At 37.6% G+C, this 19,220-nt stretch overlaps 1 protein-coding gene across 1 annotated transcript in view; it reads right to left on the bottom strand.

Annotated features, from left to right (window-relative positions):
• map4k2 (mitogen-activated protein kinase kinase kinase kinase 2) overlaps window positions 1-19,220 on the bottom strand; it is a 227,419-nt gene that overhangs the window by 53,466 nt on the left and 154,733 nt on the right. The window contains exons 18-22 of the mRNA XM_028804122.2: window positions 15,431-15,590; window positions 5,386-5,471; window positions 1,065-1,106; window positions 615-699; window positions 440-519 (exon numbers count right to left, since the gene is read on the bottom strand). Of these exons, the coding sequence (XP_028659955.1) occupies window positions 440-519; window positions 615-699; window positions 1,065-1,106; window positions 5,386-5,471; window positions 15,431-15,590 (453 nt within the window). The remainder of the gene's footprint in view (window positions 1-439; window positions 520-614; window positions 700-1,064; window positions 1,107-5,385; window positions 5,472-15,430; window positions 15,591-19,220) is intronic.

The following is a 19,220-nucleotide window of genomic DNA, read 5'->3' as shown; positions in this document are numbered from 1 at the left end:
TTACATAGGTTTTGGTAATTCTAGTGTTAAACTTTGTTAAGCTAATGAGGAACAAGCAATAAGAAAGTTAAAATTCTAATGACTGTGTCCATAACAGTGGTCAAATCAGACTCTGATATTTTGGCACATAGGTTTTAAGTAATTACAGTACATGTTTTTGGTATATTGGGTGGGGTTTTTTCATTGTTCCGTACTTAACTATTTGAATTTAACTGGAATTAAGAAGCAAGCTATTTGAGTTTGGATACCAGTCAATATATGCCCTTTACAAAGGGTAGATTCCAAGCTCACTTTGATGGTAACCAGGAATATAAAATGGATAGATGTACTTTCCAAATAAATTTACTGTTTATAAAAATAAATAAATCTGATTTTTTTTTCCATTATTGCTTCATAGATCATATGCTTCAAAAGCGACTTGGAAAATAGACACACAAACCTTTTCTATAGTATCTTCATGAAGCTCATTCAGATTCAAAGTGTAGATTCCTTCTTCAGCACCCAAAATTAAGTACTGGTCTGTAACAAATCAGAAAGTTTAAAAAAAATTAAATTGTCATCCAGCAATGTGAATTATGAAATTTCTATTACTAAGTCTGATACAGTACATATACCTTTGGTCTTGGGAAATATCCATGTACTTGCACAATTCACTTTCAGGGGGCATCCATTAAAAATTTTGGAGAAACAGGCACCCATCTGTTGTGAAAAAAAAACACTTACATAAACATCTAAATTAAGTTACTTTGGAAAGCAGAGACTATAAACATAATGTCTTATGTTTGTTTAAATGATCAGCATAGAAACGAACAAGCAAGCCTTATTGATACTATAAACTAAATAGCACTATCTTAAAATAACAAAATTGTCAGTATGAAATATGGAGATTTATTTATGTCAGAAGTATCTTTGTGGGGAAGGATCTTTCAAACTGGTGAAGTAAGCACCTTTAGGAACTGCCCGGGGCTGGTTCTTATGTCAAATCTCTAAAGTTGCAAGTAAGAAATGCTAATCATTATGCCTTCTAAGCTGTCTTTTTACTTTCCTAATTCTTCTTTACTTACATGGACCTTTGGTGTTGGAGGAAGTCCATGGGATGCAGCCCTCTGAAAATACAAAACAAAAGTAAAATTTTTAGAACTATTATCTATATATATAAAATCCCTATGTGCGTCCAGGTGTCCATGTGTGGGTGTCTTGTGTTGAAGTGTGCATGCGCGGGGCACGGTGCGATATTACTGTCAGAGAAAGTTAGAGGCGTTTTACGGAAATACAAACCAGTATTACTGGTTAAAGGTACACAATACAGTGACGCATATTACAGCCACATACAAGCCAGTATTACCGTCAGAGGAGATTAAAGGCATATTACCGACGCGCATGCCTGTATTACCACCAGAGAAAATTAAAGGTATATTACGGACGTACAAGCCAGCGGACGTACAAGACGGTATCCTTCAATAAGGGTGCGCACAAAAAGACGAGCCTCAAAAGGCGACCTCAATTGGGCGCAGCGAATAAAGGCGCGCTCAATTGAGGTCACCTTTTTGAAACTCGTCTTTTTGTGCGCGCCCTTATTGAATACAGCCGTGCAAGACAGTATCACTGTCACAGAAAATTAAAGACACACAATACACGGCGGCAGCCCACGAAGAACGGTCAGCTCAGCAAGTAAACATCAACAAAAGAAAGACTGAAAGAAAGAAAAATACGACCAACAAAAAGAATGAGGTCAAAGTCCCTTGCCATTTAATATAGACTGTTCCTACTAATGTTTATGCACTACTGTTCTAGCGCCCGTTATTATAACGGGCTAAATGACTAGTTCTAACATAATGTTCTCATTTATTTTAGATACAAAAGATGAATAACAGTAGTTAGATTTAACTACATTTTCTATTACATTAATATTTAGTCCTGAAAGTCACAAGAAATCAAACGAACCACTACCTTTAACCTCCTACTGATTGGTTCACTCTGACTGAGTGACTGTAACCATCTCAGTACGTAAACTGACTGGTTGAATGAAACAGTATGCCCCCTACTGATCTGGAGAACCACAGTAAGTTCGTTCACAAACTGCAGGCAAGAGACTTGCAATACAGTAAACTGAACTAGTTCATGTTATAATAAGTTTGTTATAATATTAAGTTTAATGTCACTGTCTCTGTGCAGACATTTTAAATCTGTTTTTCTTTTTTTTTTGTACATGCATAGCTGAGCCAGATTTAGCACAAAGGGGCTCAGCATTTAGAATTGCTGGGCCAAGCATAGGACAAGATAGACAAAGACAGCTGGAGGAATGTATAGTCAGCCTAAAGAAAGATGTATACTATTTTGTCCTCTTAAAAGTCAGCACAAAATCTTCTTCCCTTGTTTGGAATCTAAGTAAGGGCCTGCACGTGGAGAAACCAGTATAAAAGACTTGGACAGCAGCCAAACACTTTGAAACCAACAGACAGATGGGTGATATCGTCATCCGTCCTGAAAAGCCTTCCAGTGCAGCGACAAAAGATGGCAGACTGTATAGATCAAGATCCCAACTTGGTATTGTCTTGCTATAGGCTTCCCGTCTGTAATGCCATGTAAATCATCAGTAAAGAAAGCTAAGTTATTTTCTCTTATGTGATTTTTACCGCCATATCACTATGGGAGGGATATCGCCTTTTAATATCACATCTATATAGTTTTCAGTTACTTAAAACGCCACAATTACAAAAGAACTTATTCCAACTAGGGAGCTATTGCCCCCAAAAGGAACAGTTCACCAAAATAATCAGTTCATATGCTGAATGAAGGAATGAACTGCAGACAAAAGGCTTGCAGTATACTGAATCTCAGTTCAGTTCATTGATGGTATATGTATGAGAGATTGCAATACAAAAGAAGGAAAATGCGGGAGATTAATCCAAAACTGAAATAAATTTTATTTAGTCATATTTCAATGTTCTCACAGTTTTATTGTGATGTGTGTATAATTCTAAGTTTCTATTTGTACAATTATTTTTTTCTATTTATTGCTGCAATTTTATTTATTGTCAAATTTCAATAGAGGATTATTATTATTATTATTATTATTATGTGTGAATCACGTATTTTGGAGTTTTTGGAGTGAACGAAATCAGTGATACAAAGATTCAAATCATTTTGGTGAATTAAACGAAATTAATCAAATCACTAAAAAGAATTGTTTTTATACATCATTATAGGCTACACTACACCGTAGTCATTTTGAAAAATGTTAAAATTATTTCATGTACTTCTGAGTGAGAAGCATGGGTACAAATGATTAAAACTTTTCCCAAAATACAAGTATGCATTTATTTGTTATCATCTATTACAGAAAAGTATCAATTTTACATTTTCATTACTTGATTTCATTACTTAATAATACTGTGCCTTTTTTGTGTCTCAACCTTGTATGTTAGATGAATCACTGAGCTAATTGTTCTGTTTTGTTTACATCTATATGCACACATTTAATTTTTTAAAAGTATCCCTCTAAACTATTTCATAATAAAGTGAATTCAGTGGTTTCCTGTCATTGAAAGGCTTCTGCAGATGCCTATGCATGCACTCAATAATTAAATGAAAAATTTCAGGTATCACAGCTTCCATGTTTCTTCCTTTGTCAATTCCAAGGAAATCATATGGAGTTCATCACAATTGTACTTATGTAGTTTTTCACTTCTATGTATGAGGACTAAGAACAGTTAAATGGATCTCCTTAATTTGGATTGCACAAGCATTTATACCTCACAATATGTTTCTACATTTTACAATACCTTTGTGCAATAACCTAATGCAATGGCAATTTGATATGATGCAAAATTTCAATTATATAAATAAGGAGCACATTTCACAAAAGTTCTAACATAGTTTAATGTTCATACAAAATAATTTTGATAAACGTTTCAAGTATAAAGTAGACAGGATCTATTTATCATTAAATTTGCTTAATGAAGTTTGGGGTCATGTGAGCTGAAGCCAAAATCAGCAGAACCTGGTGCAAAACAGAAACCAACCAGGATAACACTCATTTTTTTTCCATTTTGAAGTTCAGGGTTTCCTTTAGATGCTGATCAACATGCCCTAAAATAACTTGATTGGCTATTTTTTCTGAAAAAAAAAATCTAAATCAATATGTTTCAAAATTCTGAGATCAACAACTAGCATGTGTTATTATAAGCAAGTACATACACTCACTGAGAAAATTATTAGGAACACTATACTAATACTGTGTATAGCCTCATTTTGCTCTCAAAACACATTACACAAGATGTTGGCAATATTCTTTTGAGATTCTGGTCCATGTTTGACACGACTGCATCACAAATCCTGCAAGTCTTCCATTCTACTACATCCCAAAGGTGTTCTATTGGATTCAGATTCAATGACTGGGAAGGCCACAGGATAAACCCTGATTTCATAGTCACGTTCAAGAAGAAACCAGTTTAAGTCGATTTTTGCTTAGTGACATGGTGCATTACCACGCTGGAAGTAGCCATTAGAAGATGTGTAAATTATGGACATGAAGGGAAGTATGTGATCAACAGCAATACTCAAATAGGCTGTGCCATTCAAATGATGACCGATTGGAATTAACAGACACAAAGCATACCTAGAAAACATCCACACTCCATTACACCACCACGAGCAGGGACTGTTTTCACAAGGCAGGTTGGCTATATGGATTGATGTATTCATGCCATTGGCACTACACCCTGACCCTTCCACCTGTCTGCCTCTGCAGAAGCCAAGATTCATCAAACCATGCTTTGTTTTTCTAAGCTTCATCTGTCCGGGATTGCACGTATTGTGCATTCTGGGATGCGTTTTTGAATACCACTGTTGTACAAAGTGGTTATCTGAGTTACCAGTTAAGACGCCATTTTCCTCTAACCTCTCTCATCAACAACGTGTTTTCTTCTACAGAACTAACATTCACTGCATGTTCTGTATTTTTCCTACCATTCTGAGTAAGCTGTAGAGATTGTTGTGCGAGTAAATCAGCAGTTACAGAAATATTCAAACCAGCCTGACTGGTACCAGTAATCATATAAAAAAATCAAATCTCAAAATCACTGAGATCACATTTTTACCTGCTCTGGTGTTTTACATGACCATTAATTGAAGCTCTTGACCTGTATCTATCACTGATATCACATTTTTTCCTGCTCTGGTGTTTTATGTGACCATTAATTGAAGGTCTTGACCTGTATCTACATGATTTTATGCATTGCTAGGCTGCCACATGATTTACTGATTAGATAATTGCACGGATAAGCAGGTGTACAGGTGTTTTTAATAATTTGCCAAGTGAGTGTATATGAAATCATGATATTCATACAGTATTCACCTTAGCAGCAAGCAAACCAGTCTTACCGAATCAGTGTTTCGATGCAGAGTTGCCCATTCTGGGGAAATGTGAGGATCTCCAGCATATTTTTTAGATGTATCAGTATTTTGCCCTGAAAGATAACACAAAGGTAAATTTCTAATACACATTTTCCACAGTACAGGACAAGTTTTCTTATGGGATATCTAGCATTGTTAATTGAGAAAGTCAATTATTGGGCAATTTCACATACAATGAAAACCTTTTATAGTATAGGTTTTAGTTATTTAAAGATGATTAATTTGATTATTTTTAATTTACCGGCCTTTACATTTGATTAACTATATAGGGCACTTTTATCGTTGTCAGTTTTGTTACACACTAAGTTTGGCAGAACTATTGAAATAATGACAAGATCCCTACATTGTTCCTATCAAACCCTGCATCAGTTTCAAAAATTTATTTTTATTATTTAAAGTAATCTGTAACTGATTTACATGTACCTTTAGATTATGTCTTCTTTATTTAAAGATAGATATATGCAGGAACATCTATTTAATTATTCAGACTTAAGCTATTTTTAACAGTATAATGTTTATACATGTTTAAAATTTGCTAAGATTCTTTTGTTGTTTGTCATTCTTGCCACTTTATTCCATTCCTTTGTCTTTGTTTGTTTTTTTTGGATATTTATCATCTTCTCCAGTCCCTTTCCCATCAATCACTCAATTAGGACCATCAATTATAGTCCTCTTTAAAAAGGAAAAACTTTAAAAGTTATTTCTGTGTTGAAAAAGAAAAAAGTGCAACTGAAAAGGAAAAGCAGTTAACATTTGTGTTCAAAATAATAGCACTCTGACATCACTAACCTGATCAATCACTTTTTTTGGTATAAATTATATTTCTACATGGCAAATAATTTACTAGTAGGTGTAGTGGAGTAATAGAAAACCAACACACCCAACAGTCATGATATGCATGTATATGCTGTTCAAATGAGTCATTAATTGAAAGGGGTGTTCAAAATAATAGCAGTGTGGAAAGACCATTCTGTGAAAAAATGGGTGTCAATTACGGTCCTTAATTAAGGAAGGCAGCAAATATTGTACATGCTGGTTATAGTGCATTTCTCTCTTTAAATCTGAGTAAAATTGTGCAGAAAATGATAGGCTGCTCAGCTAAAATGATCGCAAATATATTAAAATGGCAACCAAAAGCTGAAAGACGTTGAAGAAAATGTAAAACTAGCATTAAAATGGATCGAAGGATAGCCAAAACGGAAAAGACTCAGCCAATGATGAGCTCCAGGAATATCAAAGAAGGTCTAAAGTTACCTGTGAGTACTGTTACAATTAGAAGACACCTATGTGAAACCAAGCTATCGGCAAGAAGCCCCCGCAACGTCCGATTGTTGAAAAAAAAAAGACATGCTGAAGAGGTTACAATTTGCCAAAGAACATACTGACTGGCCTAAAGAGAAATAGCGCTACATTTTGTGGACTGATGAAAGCAAGATTGGGTCTAGGGGCCACAGACAGTTTGTCAGATGACCCCCAACCACTGAATTCAAGCCAAAGTCAAAGTCAATGTCAATTTATTTATATAGCACATTTTAAAACAACATAGGAATGCTGTGGCCAAAGAAAGTCCTTTACAAGAAGAAAATAACATACAATTAACATAAATAACATAAATCTCTCTATTATAAAAAAAATCCTTGGAGGGAAAGACTATGGAAACGAGACGTGAAGATCACGGAAGGCACTTAAAAAACCCTTGAGATGAAAGAGATTGGCCACGGACCCGTCTCGCGGGGACACAGAACATGAGATTCTTGCAAGACACGCCTTACTTACAACCAATATCAAAAAAGACCACAGGAAGCAAAACACTCAAATCATGTAAAGGCTTTGAGCATACACAGATCCAGGGCTCTCAGCGCATATAAAGAGTAGAAGAACAATACGTTATAGATGAAACGTCAATGACTAAGTGAAGAAGAAAGAGCAGCGCAGAGACAATAGACCCAAAAGCGTTGGAGAGAAAAAAATGCAAAAAAGAAAAAGAATAATCTAGGTGCAAGTTCAGAAAATAAGGAAAGTAATAATCAGCCCGGAACAAGTGGAACTGAAAAAAAAGCACATCCAATCGGGCTCAGAATTAAAAGACAAAGAGTAAAAGACAAAGTAGAACTTCATAAAGACATTCAAATACGTTGGCGCTATACACATGCAGAGCAGGTTAGAGAGTATGAAAGCAGTGGAATTCGAAAGGCTCAAAAAAAAAAACCAAAATGTTGGCACGATGCAAATGCCTAACTTGCTCCCAGTTCTTAAAACAACGACAAGCAATATATGCAGCTTGCCAGCAGCAGAAACCCAGCGGATGATTGCATGTGTTCAGTCACCCTAACAGCCCCCCCCCCCCATCCCCTTAACAACGCGAGCGGCATAGATGCAAAGTGGCAAAAGGACAGCTGCTGTACAGGCTTTCAAATGATCGATGGGCAGCGCAACAGCAGCAGAAAGACAGCAGATGATCCACCGGCTTCTCCTTAGCATGCGTTCAGCCGCACCCCCTCACCCCCCTTGACAACGCAAGCAGCGTTATACGTCCTGCGAGAAAGAGATTTAACCACGTCCGGGGCCAGAAATAAAGGACAAGTATTGCTTTTACAAAGTCACGCGAGACAAGGCAGCGAGACATCATTTAAAACAAGTCCATGAACATCTAACCTAGCAGTTGTTGGATTGCTGTTGGCAGACACGCTTCATGTGCTCCCAGTTCTTAAAACAACGACAAGCGACAAGCAAAACACGCAGCTCGACAGCAGCAGAAAGCCAGCAGATGATCCAAAATTATATATCCAGTAAACCAAACCTGGGGGTGGGCGAGCGAAGCCCCCTAGTAGAAATAAAATAAATGAACATAAACAAAATAAATAATAAATACAAGTAAGATTACATAATCACAATGAGGAAACCATTAGTATTACTGATGATCGTGGAAAGCAATTGAATAGAAATGAGTCTTTAATCTTGTTTTGAACAGTGCAATTGTAGACGACTCCTTTATGTTATGAGGTAAAGAGTTCCACAGGCGAGGAGCAGCAGCTGCAAAAGCCCTGCCCCCCTTAGTTTTACACTTTATACGAGGGACAACAAGAGACAACTGACCAGGGGCCTCATGTATAACGCCGTGCGTAGAACTCACACTATAACATGGCGTAAGCACAAAAGCGGGATTGTGCGTACGCACAGAAAAATCCAGATGCAGGAATCTGTGCGCACGCATACTTTCACGTTCTTCTACTACATAAATCCCGATTTGCGTGAAAAGTAACGCACGTGCACGCGCCTTCTGTCCCGCCCCAACTCCTCCCAGAATTACGCCTCTTTGAATATGCAAATCAATATAAATAGCCTTCTGTGAAAAGACAATGGGAAAAGCACGGGAGAAAATATAAGAATTTCAGCGAATACCAAGTGGAGGCAAATGAAAAACGTACTATTTGTTGGTTTAAACAGTGGTATAATCAACAAAAGGAAGCTGATCGAGTGACAGTGTGTCGGAGAAACTCGAAGGCTCAACTTCACAAAGTCGCACAGTGCCCGAAATAAAAAAGAAATCACATATCAAAGTCGCCGTGAAAAGGCAAGTCGTAGCCCACCGTCTGAGTGTCATATGAAAGCTTATTAGGGTACAGACAAAAAAAAGGCACACAGTGGGGAAAAAAGCACGAAATGTCAACTTTAATCTCGAAATTTCCACTTTAATCACGTAGTTTATTTTGCCATTAAAGTAGAACATCTTAAACTTCATCTTAAAATCGTTTAATTTACTAGTTTCTCAAATCCTATTGTAACTAAAGTGGCATGTTAAATGCTTTGTTCTGTATTTGATCTTCTATGTGCTCTATGTGTATGAATCACTACCTGCTTTTTAAACGGGCTTTCTCTTTCTCCGACGGGACACATACTCCATTACATTCTTGATATTACAGCTCTCTGAATAATTAAAATACTGAGATGTATACGTGATATCTTTTTCATGATGATAGGAATGAAAGCATGTTATTAAACATGGGAACACGGTGGCGCAGTGCTTGTTCATGTCTCACGCAAGAGGCTTGCTGCGCCATGCGCAACCTTCAGTTAAATAATTTATCACAGCAGTACTGTCTCTTTCAAACGTACTAACTTCCAATTCCTGTCCTTACTTTTCTTTCTCCAAAAACTCAATCGCCACACAATAAGCTATGTAATAGACGTGAAGCCATCTGTAAGCTTAGAACTTCGATTCTTCAAAACTTTTAAGGAACATTGAAATATCTTAGTAGTACGTGTTTAATTATTATATCCGTCTATCTTTCCAGTGTCGCGTCAGCACCAGCAATAATACAGCGCAAGGCAGGAACAATTACTGAACTAGCTAGCGCTGCGGCACCGTGTCCTCACATGTTTAATTATTAACAATACAGATTATTTAAATGAAGTTAAAGTTTTATCTGTATAATATAATCAACATGTTTTGCTGCATTTCGTCTTAGAAATGAATACCGTCATCACATGTAAATACGCGCTTTATAAAGTGGCGCAGGTTGTGCAATATTATAACTGTAGTGCAAGTTTACAGTGGGGTAATTGTACTTATAAGTCCAAATATTTCTACAAGGAGCACTTGATGGACTGATTTAGTGTGTTTAGAGTTCTTGGGATGAAACTGTTTCTAAACCGCGAAGTCCATACAGGGACTAAAGCGTTTGCTGTGGCTCAGGCAGCATCTGCTTCATGCTGTGTACCGACAATTCTCTTTCCAATCAGCTGCTGCTGTGATTTCCCACTCAGATACAGTAATATAAATACTCTGAGTGGTGCAGTGAGAGTAATGTGGAAAAAGATGATCTGCTGTGGCAGCCCTTAACGGGATCAGCTGAAAGAACATGCAGTGAGAGTTACAACGCTAAAGCAGTTATGGTATTTGGAATACTATGGCTATTCCCTGGACCATTATATTGCTACAGGTTAATTACAATCAGATGCATTACACTAATAAACAATATGCAGTTAATTTCAGTGTATTTATAAAGCCGCGCCAGGAATGTGGATTTAAGAAAGAAAGAGTGATCACACAGGAACAGTAGCACTGCTTTGACACTGGGTGCCGCCAGTCTGCAAAACCGGGCGGATAAATTGCGTACGCCAAGGAATGAGTTACCGTGGAAATGTGCGTGGCTTTACGCCAAGTTTAGGTTTTATACATCGCGATTTGAGCGTGGAAAGGTTCGTACGCAACATTTCTGTGCGTACGCACCGTTTATACATGAGGCCCCAGAAGATCTAAGCACTCTAGATGGCTGGTGTAAAGCACACAATTCAGATAAATAGGCAGGAGGAAGCCCATGTAAAAATTTAAAAACTAGCAACAAGATTTTAAAATCAATTCGAAAACTGACATGCAGCCAGTGTAAAGAAGCTAATATTGGAGAAACAAAATCAGACTTTTTTTGCCCCAACCAGAAAGTGAGCGGCAGCATTCTGGATCAACTGTAACCTGCGTATCAGGGATTTGCTAATCCTAGAATACAGCGAGTTGCAGTAATCAAGGCGAGAAAAGATAAAAGCATGAAAAACAGGAATTTAAAGTCACTGAAAAGTGTCTACCAATTAGATATGACTTGAACCAGTTAAAAGCAGCTCCTCTAAGCCCAACAAGATGTTCAATCTGCAACAGCAATATCTCATGGTCAATAGTGTCAAAGGCAGCGGACAGGTCAAGGAGGACAAGGACTGCAGCGCCACCTGAGTCAGTAATAATAGAGATGTCATGAATACTTTAAGGAGGGCCATCTCAACACCATAATAATGCCTAAAGCCAGATTGGTAGATCTCAAATAAATTATTGGAGTTAAGGTGATCAACCAATTGATTATAAATAATTCTTTCTAATATTTTAGCCAGAAATGGCAATTGGGAAATTGGGCGAAAATTGGCTAAAACTCCAGGATCTAATTCTGCCTTTTCTAGACAGGGACGCACCGCAGCATGCTTAAAAAAAATGAGGGCACAACCCCCTCACTAATAGAACCATTGATAATGGCTAGTAAAGGTGGACCCAAAACATCAAAGGCTTCCACTAAGAGGCATGGTGGTACAATATCAAGAGGACTCAAAGTAGCTTTAAGGGTGTCAATAATACTTTTTAACTGTGAAAGTGAGACAAGATCAAAAGATTCCAAGACAATGCCATGATTAACAGTAGGAAGTTCATAGCCAGTTGGAACAATACCACAGCGGATTGTATCAATTTTACTGATAAAGAATGAAAGAACAGTACTATTTAATCCTGTCACAGAATGAGGGTGAATGGCCGCATTAGTTGAATTAAATAAGACCCTAAAATTCTTAGAATAACGGGATACTTAATCAGTATTTCTTAACTGCAAACTGGAACTTCAACTGAGAAGTCCTAAAAATCTGTTTAGAAACAATCAGTCTATCTTTTTTCCAATGGCGTTCCATAGTTCGACAGGCACAGCGTAGCGGTCGCGTAGTTTCATTTAGCCAGGGAGCAGGTCTTTCCTTATTACAGCGTATCTTGAGTGGAGCAATTGAGTCTAAAACCATTTTCCAAGAAGAATTAAATTCTAAAATAGAATCATCAATACCATCATATTGGACATGTACATGAAGACTAGAGAATATGGTTTTAAAATCGGATATAATAGAAGAATTTATAAAGTGAGAACAGCGTGGAGCACAACTAGTAGTAGGAACATCAACAGTAATATTCAAATCCATCATTATAAGAAAGTGATCAGTAAAAGAAACATCGCATAAATCAATATTATTAGATAGATAGATAGATAGATAGATAGATAGATAGATAGATAGATAGATAGATAGATAGATAGATAGATAGATAGATAGATAGATAGATAGATACTTTATTAACTGAAATATCACATGCAAGAATGAGAACAAGCGTGTCACCGAGAGAGTGAGTTGGCATATTAATATGCTGGATAAAATAAAATGAGTCCAATAGTGATAAAAAAATCGTTAACCAAAGGTTTCGATTGACAACAAACGTGTATGTTAAAATCACCAACAATAAATACTTTGTCATGGGAGAGAGTAATATCAGCTAGGAGATGGGAGAATTCAGAAATGAAGATATCATTAATTACAGGAGGTCTATAAACCACAGCAAACAACAAAGAAGGGGAGCTGCACACTTTGAAAAGGTGCAGTTCGAACCTACTAAATGAACCCCTTGTAAGGCTTGGACACAAGAACATACTTTTAAAAGCAGTGGCAATGCCCCCACCATGACGAGTCAGCCGAGGAGAGTTTAAAAATGAATAACCTGATGGTACCATGTCAGTAAAACATGAAGAGTCACCATTTACAATCCAGGTCTCAGTGATGAAAAAGTAATCCAGTTTATTTGAGATAATAAAAGTTTTATTAGACACTGATCTCACGTTCAAAAGAGCAGCCTTGATAGAAGTAGAAGAGCTTGCTACGGGATGAGCATGGGTGAGCGTGCGAAGATTAGCAGCGTTTACTCCCCAATAGCACACCAAGGAAGAGTGATGCCGCCTCGAGATGGAGAAATTAAATCCGGTATCCAACGCCCATGGACCAGGGATGGAGACAGTGAAGCATGGTGGCGCAAGCGTCATGGTATGGGGACGTTTCTCATACTATGGTGTTGGGCCTATTTATTGCATACCAGGGATCATGGATCAGTGTGAATACCTCAAAATAGTTGAAGAGGTCATGTTGCCTTATGCCGAAAAGGAAATGCCCTTGAAATGGGTGTTTCAACAAGACAACAACCCCAAGCACACCAGTAAACAAGCAACATCTGGGTTCCAGACCACAAAGATTGACGTTATGGAATGGACAGCCCAATCCTCAAACCTTAATCCAATAGAACACTTGTGGGGTGACATCAAAAATGCTGTTTCTGAGGCAAAACCAAGAAATGCAGAAGAACTGTGGAATGTACTCCAATCATCCTGGGCTGGTATACCTGTTCACAGGTGCCAGAAGTTGGTCGACTCCATGCAACACATATGTGCAGCAGTTCTCAGAAACGGTGGTTACGCAACTACATATTAGTTCAGTGATTCAAAGGAAAGCAAAATCTTGAAACATTTTCAAGTTTATACCGTGAATGTTTGAGATTGTAAAGAAGAATGCAGACACTGCTATTTTTTGAACAGCCAAATATTCCCTTTTCTTCACTTTATGTAAAGGAATAACACAAATTTGATAAATGTTTCTTCATGTTTTGATTTGGAATAGAATGTGCAGTGTTCCCAAAGCTTTTGCATGTATGGAAATAAAAGCTATTATAAGGATTTTGAGCTTTATTCACTTTTTTAAACACACTGCTATTATTACTATATACAGTAAGATGGGGAACAACGAAAGAAGAAAAGGTGAGGAGTGTAGGTGTGAGAACATTACCAGTAGAGAAAACTGAAAAGGAAAAGCAGGTAAAATATATAAGAGGCGAAACAATGAAAGGAGAAATGGTGAGCTTAGGTGTTAAAACGGTGCCAGTACAGAAGATGAGCAAAGATTAAAAAGTTACTCAGTCACTGAAGCCTGGAGAAATAGATAAAAATTATCTTAGCTTCTTTTGTTTTTCCATAAAAAGTGTCTTTGAAGCCTTGTGAAATAACACAAACAGAAAGATCAGTGTGGCAATGATCAAGGGATGTAAATTGTTCAAAAGTAAGCTTTGTAAGGGACTTGAACATGCTCAATGAATCAGTCTGCTGGATGTCTCCTTGTTTCACCAATGTATATAACCAGATAGTTCTTACAAGAAATGCAAATACAATTTAAATGAATACATTGTATTCATTTAAAATAAATAAATAAGAAAAATAAAATTTTTTAGTTCGGTGAGAGGCCCCTTGTTTAATATTGAATTTAAAAGAGGGACCAGATTTATGGGTACTGTTAGTGACATACTTGAAAGTGACAATACAATACAAAGCAGCTCCTTGTACAGTTCAAAGTGCCTGGTCAGGAATGTGCCCCATTTAACCACCAAAAGTCCCCCCCCAAAGTAAGCCGAGAAGAGGAGGTTTGCAACAGTTTTGTGGTTGACATAAAGAAATCAATGAATGGTTAGGAAAAAAAAGGCTTCTGTGGAAGGATCTGTGTTTAAAGTAGGAAAATTTTGTTTGATGATCTGTGGGAGAGAGAGAATGTGTAAGGGTGGAATGCAAGGACAAGTGGGATGTAGGTTTCATTATTGGGGTTACTCTTAAATGGATGTTATGAGGTTTACTACTGGCTTTATTGAGGGCCCTGTCAACAATATAAGAATCAATGAAGAAACTCCTCATTCTGAGTGCTTCACTACAGTAGTCAACCTCATCACTGCAGATGGGACAGAGTCTAATGTCTGTATGCCAGGGATGAAAGGAACTACAGTGAAGGCAACTGTGTGAGTCAGTTGATTTCTAATAGACAGAGGTTTTAAGTCCTATGAAGCTGATAGAAAAACCATATTTAGAAATGCACATACAAAATGAAATCATTATAGATAAATTGGTTAAATTCTTGGCTCCATGTTCTGCTACTGTCAAAATTAACTCATGAATCCAATCCTAAATGTCATCCTTCTCATCAGTCACCATCTGAAGACCATTTTCAAAGAGGAATTATATTGAAGAGGATGTACTGTAAGTTCAAGTCATGGGACGATCAGTGCCAGCAACAACATGACAAATACAATGAAAATGTCAAAAACAGGAATTTCACCAAAATAAAATATACATACTACCAACTAAATTAATAACCTTAGCCACTTCAAAACATTTTTTCTTAAAATAAGTGGTTTCAGTTTTAAACCATGTTACACATGCATGCTTGGGGACCACCCAAACGAACTAACTATATAGAATAATGTGATGAAATGGCTAAATATTGAAATTTGCAGAAATGTCTATGGAAGAAATTAGCATCTAATTAGTTATTCCACAGTTGTGAAAAGCAACGCCCAGAAATTTAAATTTACAGTTTACTTGTTAAAATCTGCTTGTTGAAGATTAAAAATATTTACCAGATGGATAGCTCGCATTTACATTAAGGAGATGACCTTTGCTACTATAGCCCTTCTCAGATGTAGCTGAAGACTGAAGACCAAAACCAGATGCTTGTGAAGGTGAATTTCTTCCTGCATGCTTGATGGTACTGCATTTGTCATCATCAAAAGAGTTCCACTGTGAAAAGAATGGATTTTAAAATATTATAAGCAAAGAAGGGTACATAAACAGTACAAGGAACCAATGGAGTCCAACTGGTTGTTTTCACCAAGGACATAACTACAGTGGTGTGAAAAACTATTTGCCCCCTTCCTGATTTCTTATTCTTTTGCATGTTTGTCACACAAAATGTTTCTGATCATCAAACACATTTAACCATTAGTCAAATATAACACAAGTAAACACAAAATGCAGTTTGTAAATGGTGGTTTTTATTATTTAGGGAGAAAAAAAAATCCAAACCTACATGGCCCTGTGTGAAAAAGTAATTGCCCCCTGAACCTAATAACTGGTTGGGCCACCCTTAGCAGCAATAACTTCAATCAAGCGTTTGCGATAACTTGCAATGAGTCTTTTACAGCGCTCTGGAGGAATTTTGGCCCACTCATCTTTGCAAAATTGTTGTAATTCAGCTTTATTTGAGGGTTTTCTAGCATGAACCGCCTTTTTAAGGTCATGCCATAGCATCTCAATTGGATTCAGGTCAGGACTTTGACTAGGCCACTCCAAAGTCTTCATTTTGTTTTTCTTCAGCCATTCAGAGGTGGATTTGCTGGTGTGTTTTGGGTCATTGTCCTGTTGCAGCACCCAAGATCGCTTCAGCTTGAGTTGACGAACAGATGGCCGGACATTCTCCTTCAGGATTTTTTGGTAGACAGTAGAATTCATGGTTCCATCTATCACAGCAAGCCTTCCAGGTCCTGAAGCAGCAAAACAACCCCAGACCATCACACTACCACCACCATATTTTACTGTTGGTATGATGTTCTTTTTCTGAAATGCTGTGTTCCTTTTACGCCAGATGTAACGGGACATTTGCCTTCCAAAAAGTTCAACTTTTGTCTCATCAGTCCACAAGGTATTTTCCCAAAAGTCTTGGCAATCATTGAGATGTTTCTTAGCAAAATTGAGACGAGCCCTAATGTTCTATTTGCTTAACAGTGGTTTGCGTCTTGGAAATCTGCCATGCAGGCCGTTTTTGCCCAGTCTCTTTCTTATGGTGGAGTCGTGAACACTAACCTTAATTGAGGCAAGTGAGGCCTGCAGTTCTTTAGACGTTGTCCTGGGGTCTTTTGTGACCTCTCGGATGAGTCGTCTCTGCGCTCTTGGGGTAATTTTGGTCGGCCGGCCACTCCTGGGAAGGTTCACCACTATTCCATGTTTTTGCCATTTGTGGATAATGGCTCTCACTGTGGTTCGCTGGAGTCCCAAAGCTTTAGAAATGGCTTTATAACCTTTACCAGACTGATAGATCTCAATTACTTCTGTTCTCATTTGTTCCTGAATTTCTTTGGATCTTGGCATGATGTCTAGCTTTTGAGGTGCTTTTGGTCTACTTCTCTGTGTCAGGCAGCTCCTATTTAAGTGATTTCTTGATTGAAACAGGTGTGGCAGTAATCGGGCCTGGGGGTGGCTACGGAAATTGAACTCAGGTGTGATACACCACAGTTAGGTTATTTTTTAACAAGGGGGCATTTACTTTTTCACACAGGGCCATGTAGGTTTGGATTTTTTTTCTCCCTAAATAATAAAAACCATCATTTAAAAACTGCATTTTGTGTTTACTTGTGTTATATTTGACTAATGGTTAAATGTGTTTGATGATCAGAAACATTTTGTGTGACAAACATGCAAAAGAATAAGAAATCAGGAAGGGGGCAAATAGTTTTTCACACCACTGTATGTGTTATACTGTTCATCAACTTTTCTTTTTCAACATAACCCAAAGTATTCACATGTATTTTATGTACACTTTATGTGGCTAAAAGGGTTCTGCATAAAATAACACTGCCAAATTCAACCTTATTCTTTAGATACATATAGTTAGGTCCATAAATATTTGGACAGAGACAACTTTTTTCTAATTTTGGTTCTGTACATTATCACAATGAATTTTAAATGAAACATCTCAGATGCAGTTGAAGTGCAGACTTTCAGCTTTAATTCACTGGGGTGAACAAAATGATTGCAGAAAAATGTGAGGCAACTAAAGCATTTTTTAACACAATCCCTTCATTTCAGGGGCTCAAAAGTAATTGGACAATTGACTCAAAGGCTATTTCATGGGCATGTGTGGGCAAGTCCATCGTTATGTCATTATCAATTAAGCAGATAAAAGGCCTGGAGTCGATTTGAGGTGTGGTGCTTGCATGTGGAAGATTTTGCTGTAAACAGACAACATGCGATCAAAGGAGCTCTCCATGCAGGTGAGACGCATCCTTAAGCTGCGAAAACAGAAAAAACCCATCCGAGAAATTGCTACAATATTACGAGTGGCAAAATCTACAGTTTAGTACATCCTGAGAAAGAAAGCAAGCACTGGTGAACTCAGCAACGCAAACAGAACATCCACAGAAGACAACAGTGGTGGATGATCGCAGAATCACTTCCATGATGAAGAGAAACCCCTTCACAACAGCCAACCAAGTGAACAACACTCTCCAGTGGGTAGGTGTATCGATATCCAAGTCTACCATAAAGAGAAGACTGCATGAAAGTAAATACAGAGGGTGCACTGCAAGGTGCAAGCCACTCATAAGCCTCAAGATACAGAAAGGCTAGATTGGACTTTGCTAAAGAACATCTAAAAAGCCAGCACAGTTCTGTAAAAACATTCTTTGGACAGATGAAACCACGATCAACCTCTACCAGAATGATGACAAGAAAAAAGTATGGAGAAGGCGTGGAACAGCTCATTATCCAAAGCATACCACATCATCTGTAAAACACGGTGGAGGCAGTGTGATGGCTTGGGACACTAGTGTTTATTGATGATGTGACACTGGACAAAAGCAGCCGAATGAATTCTGAGGTGTTCAGAGACATACTGTCTGCTCAAATCCAGCTAAATGCAGTCAAATTGATTGGGCGGCGTTTCATGATACAGATGGACAATGACTCAAAACATACAGCCAAAGCAACCCAGGAGTTTATTAAAGCAAAGAAGTGGAAAATTCTTGAATGGCCAAGTCAGTCACCTGATCTTAACCCAATTGAGCATGCATTTCACTTGTTGAAGACTAAACTTTGGACAGAAAGGCCCACAAACAAACAGCAACTGAAAGCTGCTGCAGTAAAGGCCTGGCAGAGGAGGAAAAAAAAAAAGGAGGAAACCTACTATCTGGTGATGTCCATGAGTTCAAGACTTCAGGCTGTCATTGCCAGCAAAGGGTTTTCAACCAAGTATTAAAAATGAACATTTTATTTCCAGTTATTTAATTTGTCCAATTACTTTTTGAGCCCCTGAAATGAAGGGATTGTGTTAAAAAAATGCTTTAGTTGCCTCACATTTGTATGCAATCGTTTTGTTCACCCAACTGAATTAAAGCTGAAAGTCTGCACTTCAATTGCATCTGAGTTGTTTCATTTAAAATTCATTGTGGTAATGTACAGAACCAACATTAGAAAAAAAGTTGTCTCTGTCCAAATATTTATGGACCTAACTGTAAGTTGATGTTATTATTACATGTTCCTGATTTCAGTTATGTAAATCTTGTTCAATTACATTATATCTGACTGTTTACATGTTCATAATCACCTTTTTGCTCTCATTTGACTGTGGTATGGTGGGCCCATGGCTAGGAAATT

Source organism: Erpetoichthys calabaricus, chromosome 1 (assembly GCF_900747795.2).
Source record: "Erpetoichthys calabaricus chromosome 1, fErpCal1.3, whole genome shotgun sequence".
Classification (NCBI taxonomy): Eukaryota; Metazoa; Chordata; class Cladistia; order Polypteriformes; family Polypteridae; genus Erpetoichthys; species Erpetoichthys calabaricus.
The sequence above is the reverse complement of the archived record's forward strand: the minus strand, read 5'-3'. Positions and strand labels throughout refer to the sequence as shown.